This window comes from Terrapene carolina, unplaced genomic scaffold, assembly GCF_002925995.2.
Source record: "Terrapene carolina triunguis isolate 2854851 unplaced genomic scaffold, T_m_triunguis-2.0 Scaffold197, whole genome shotgun sequence".
In the NCBI taxonomy this organism is placed as follows: Eukaryota; Metazoa; Chordata; order Testudines; family Emydidae; genus Terrapene; species Terrapene triunguis.
In genome coordinates, this window is record NW_020664548.1 from 358,701 (window position 1) to 363,547 (window position 4,847).

The 4,847-nt window shown below is 45.8% G+C and overlaps 1 protein-coding gene across 1 annotated transcript; it reads right to left on the reverse strand.

Annotated features, from left to right (window-relative positions):
- Positions 1-729: 729 nt before the first annotated feature.
- Positions 730-4,585, reverse strand: LOC113407089 (translocator protein-like). Its single transcript, XM_026655121.1, has 4 exons — positions 4,403-4,585; positions 2,457-2,683; positions 1,597-1,735; positions 730-1,094 (listed from the first exon to the last, which is right to left on the reverse strand). Exons 2-4 carry the CDS (start codon positions 2,627-2,629, stop codon positions 912-914), a joined length of 495 nt encoding a protein of 164 aa, XP_026510906.1. The 5' UTR covers positions 2,630-2,683; positions 4,403-4,585; the 3' UTR covers positions 730-911.
- Positions 4,586-4,847: the final 262 nt, after the last annotated feature.

Below are 4,847 nucleotides of genomic sequence, written 5' to 3' on the forward strand. Positions count from 1 at the left end.
CTTTGAAAATCTCAGCTGTTGTCTGATAGTTTAAGGCACAACATTTAGAGGGGTTGGTTTGAAGGTTTTACAAAGCATATTATAAATGTGTCTACATGTTTTGGGGGATGTTTTATTTCAGTGACTGCAGAGGGGGGGAGGGTTTGTGGGGAGGGGTATTTTGGAGGTGGGACAGATAAAGATTTCCCTTCAGTACAGTTATTTGCACTCCAGTCATTGCAGCATTGCACAGGGGCATGAGAACCAAGAAGCACAATAAACTAAAAGCAGAAAATGAACCTGACCATTTTCATTTCGCAGGCAGAGAGAATGGCAAGTAATGAGCAAGCAACCTAGATGGTGAGAAGTTAATGGCTAATGGTAAAAAGTCCAAACTGAGTCTTATGCAAAAATTAAACAGCAAAAATGGCAAAAAGCCATTAGGTTTGTAAAAATTGTCCTGTTTTAATCATCTCAGGTGTTTTTTGTCACACAGGTGAGAATTTTTTTTAATGTATGCGAGCAAATTCTGATCTCAGTTGCACTGATATAAATCCAGAATAACTCCATTGTCTTCAGTGGAGTGACTCTGAATTTATAGTGGCATAACAGAGCAGAAATTGGCCTATGAGATTTAACCTGTTAGTGTCCCTATAAGGCCACCATACAGCTGTGACCCCAAAACCCCAGCATTGTTGGAGAAACAGAGAGGCAGGGGTTCTCAGGTTAAAGGTATATGGTAGCCTTAAAGGGACATCCCATTGCATTGTGCAAAATTTTCCCCATCCGCCCTATGCAAATAATATATATGTTCAGATGTCCATCTTAATAAAATTAACCACCCCCAGGCTTTCAGCTCTTGGTTCACCACATCACATCAGGATGGGTTGATTTCATAGAATGACCTTATTTCACCAGCTCCTCTTTTTGTCTTAGTCACTCTTTCCTTTTTCCTCCTCAGGATTGTCCCTCCAGATGCAGAAGGTGAGAGAAGAAGCCAAGGTCAGCCAGGCCAGGTAAGGCACCATCAGCATTGTTGCCATCTTGTTAATGGGGTACCAAGAGTACATGGTGCCAAGCACCAGGCCATATAGGCACAGGATGTCCACCAGAGCCTGAAGAAGAGAGAGGGAAATGATTGAGGCATCTACTGCTGGGATCGTATTCTCCCTATGCATTGTAAGAGTAACTCTTATCGAAGGCAGTCCAGCGAGAGTAGGACTGTTATGGGCTCTCCTGTTGACAGTGTATTTTATAGCCTGATAAGCCATCCACGAATAGTGTGGCCCCCTTGAAGTTCATGGCCCTGCCTCTGGTTGGACCAGGGTGTGACACTCAAGGAGGCTTATCTCTCGACGTAAATTCTTAACGGAAAGATGCAGCAGCCAGAAGACTGGCTCCCTAACCGCCCCGCTTTTCGGGTCAGGAATGCGTGGGACTGATAACACTGGTTAGAATCAAATGTGGTGTGAGCAGACACTGAGCTCTGCTAAGATGCCTTTACAGTTGACACAGGGTACAGCACTACCTGGTGCTCGCTGTAGACCCTCCGAAAGGCGCCAAACTGGTGGCGCAGAGACACAGACGACACAAGACAAATATGCACAGACACGTTACCAGTTTTAGTTTATGAGCGCCAAAGAATAGGGGAGTCCAAGCCCAGTTCAAGGCAAGCTGAGCCCCGTAGAGGCCCAGCGGGATGACAGCTTTGCTGTTGAAGCCCCCTAAGTCATTCCACACCAAATATGAAGCGTAGCTGTGAAGAGGAAAATCACAATTAACATTTTGCTGTCCCACCTGGCTTCTCTCCAAGATGCTGTGGGATCAGGCACTATTCTACTAGGAGGCACCGGTTTTTGCTCCATATAATTCTTACTATTGGAACACAGCTCCAAGGGCAGATCCCACCCTAGCCAAAGGCAGCTCTTATGGCTTGTCTACACTGGGTTTTGAGGGTGGGGTTTGCACCAATGTAGCTACACTGGTGCAGTTCCTAGTCTAGACATACCGCACTGGTGCAAAAGTGACTTGCGGTAGTGGGTTTGCACCAGCGCAGCATTGGTACACCTACATCTGTGGCCTGCCATCACATCAAACTCATGATCTCTCTTGTCTATTTAGGCAGTAAGTTCATCTGGCAGGGAATGTCTCTGGCTATGGATACAGCGCCTAGCACAATGGGCCCCTGATCTTAGCTGGGTTCTCAAAGTTCTACAGTTGTCATCGTGAGCCTCAGTGCAAAATAAACCCAGTGTAGACAAAGTCCCCGGCAAAAAAAAAAAGTTCCAGGTGGAGCTGATGAACTCAGCTCAGTACCCAGTGAGGTGTTAGGTTCATCTTCTGAAAATAAACGTCCCTTTCCTGCCCACTTGGTCCTTGAGAAGGAAAGCTCCAAACTGAGCCGTGGAGGAGAGTGAAGTCTCCCCTAGAGATAAAGACCTACAGAAACAGAGAAGGGGTAGTACACGGAACCTTACCCCATGCCTGTGTACAGGGTAGTCCACACTACGGGGAACATTTTGTTGGGTGGACGCCAAGAGGGTTTCTTCAGGCTTTCGAACCAAGTAGGCACTTCCTTCCGTGTCAAGAGCCAGCCAAGAATTCCCCCGATATGAGGCAAGGCAGAGAACCCAAAAGCATGAGCCCACATCCCTCCTTACTGGATTGAACTGGACTTGGGGTGGCTGGTCCTGGCGTTTTGTGACTAAAAAGCAATAAGTGAGCATCATTTACAAAGGACATTGGTTATTTCCATATTGACCAAGACCTTCCAGGTCTTTGCCTTACTCTAATTGCCTGGAGGTCTTTTTGGCAAAGTGGCTACCCCCCATCCCCACTCCCTGTCATTGCACTGGCTGCTGCAATTTCATTATTTACCTAACGTGGCTGCATTGAAACCATCCTTAGAAGACAGGACTGAAGTCACTTTTCTCAGTGCTTGTCCAAATGCCACAGCTCACAGAGCGCGCAACCTCTCCTACATGTATGCTGCTAGACCTCTCAATGCAGCTATTATCTCTCTGCTGCATGCTCCTCTCAGTAGGGAAAAACAGGCAGTTTGTCGTGGGACCCCCATTTTCTTCTCTCTTCAGCTTATCTCTCACCATATATTTATATTTTAAATAAACATCTGTAGTGAGCATTTTTTCATCACAATATTTCAAAGTGCCTTACTAACATTATTTAATCCTCCCTGCACTCCTGGAAGGCAGAAAGGGATTATTCTCCCCCATTTCATAAAGGGGTAAACTGAGGCACAGAGGGGTTTATTGACTTGTCTAGGTCATACAGTGATTCCCTTCCAGATCCAGGCACAGAACCAAGGAATGCCGAGTCTCAATCCCCTGTCCTCGCCATTACATACCCCCTCCCTTTTTAAAGACAGTCGCACAGTCTTTACATGACTATGGGCAAGTCGTATCAGGGCTGTGTGTCCCCCAGTCCTCAACATGCTTCTCACCCTCAGGGGCAGATTGAGATGTGCCTGTCTAGCCTCTCAGTGGACCAACCCTTTCTTTTTGGATCCATTCATAACTTTAAACCCAATCTCATTAATCTGCAGGAACACGTGGGCTGTTCTTCCTGGCAGTAAAAGATCATACTGATCATGCTCGGCATCACTGTGGGAGTCTGAGCAAAAGACTTCTAAAAGGTGGTTGTCTTTGGCAATGTAAGGGGAGAGGTTCAGAATACGTCTTTCAGGAAAAAAAGTCCCTGGGCAGGGGTGCTGGAACAATTTCTATAGTGGGGGTGCTGGTGATGGAAACCATGTATTTGGTGTTTGTTATTACTACTTCAAGACAGGGGGTGCAGCAGCACCCCTTGCACCCGTAGTTGCAGCACCACTGTCCCTGGGAATCCATCTATTCTGTTACTTTGCACTTGTCGGGGGACATAGATCAGGAGAAAAGAACTGACCCGAATAGTCTTCTGTGTTTTGGATTTTGATCCAGAACTAACGCTGACAGCCCATACTAATGATTAATATTATGCAAGAAAAGGTCATCTTTAGAAACCCGGAGCCAGCAGAACACAAGCAAAGGTATGCATCAGTAAAGACCAAATACACACAGGTGTCATAGCAAATAAACAAGTCCTTTACCAGACAGTTTATGGCACTATTGAAGCGTCTATGGGCCAGAAAACCAGCCTTGCGCTGAGCAAAATAAGAAGAGTCGATCCTAATTTTAAATGATATAATGGCACAGGCTGCATTTCAGTTTCTACTCAGCAGAGCAAATTGTTACTGCCAGGGTTTGCAAAAACAAACAAACAAACACTGGAAATGCTAGGCTAGTTTGTTACAGATTGCTGAAGTAACTAAGGGGTGAAACAGACACTTCACTGTCATAACATTCTAATTTGGAACACAGCTGCTGATACTGACAAGGCTAAATCTATAGGAACAGCAGCCTTCACTCACCTTCTCCCAGTTGATTTTCCCCCGTCACCAGGAAAATACAACAAGCAAACAGATGGATTTCTGAGGCCAGCCTCTGGCTCTGTTCCTGCTTCTACACAATGAAGAAATTGTCATCTGAGTTACGCTGAAGTAGCAGAGAAAGGGGCGTGTGTGTGGAGCCTGTAGTCTGGAAGAATTACTGAGGATCCCTTTAGTGGTGTTTGTGTAACTGTCTGCAGAGGGCGGATCCAACCTGTCAAATTCACACATACACGCAGTATGTGAGACTCCACATCTCTGCTTGATGCAATGAGGGAATCCCTCTGTGAGTCAGTGTGTGTGTGTGTGAGAGAGAGAGAGAGAGAGAATGTGTGTGTTCTGTTTGTGTATGTGGTGTGAATGCGTTGTGTATGTGTTGAGTATTTGAACGTAGGTGAATGGTGTATATATGAGTGTCTGTGCATGT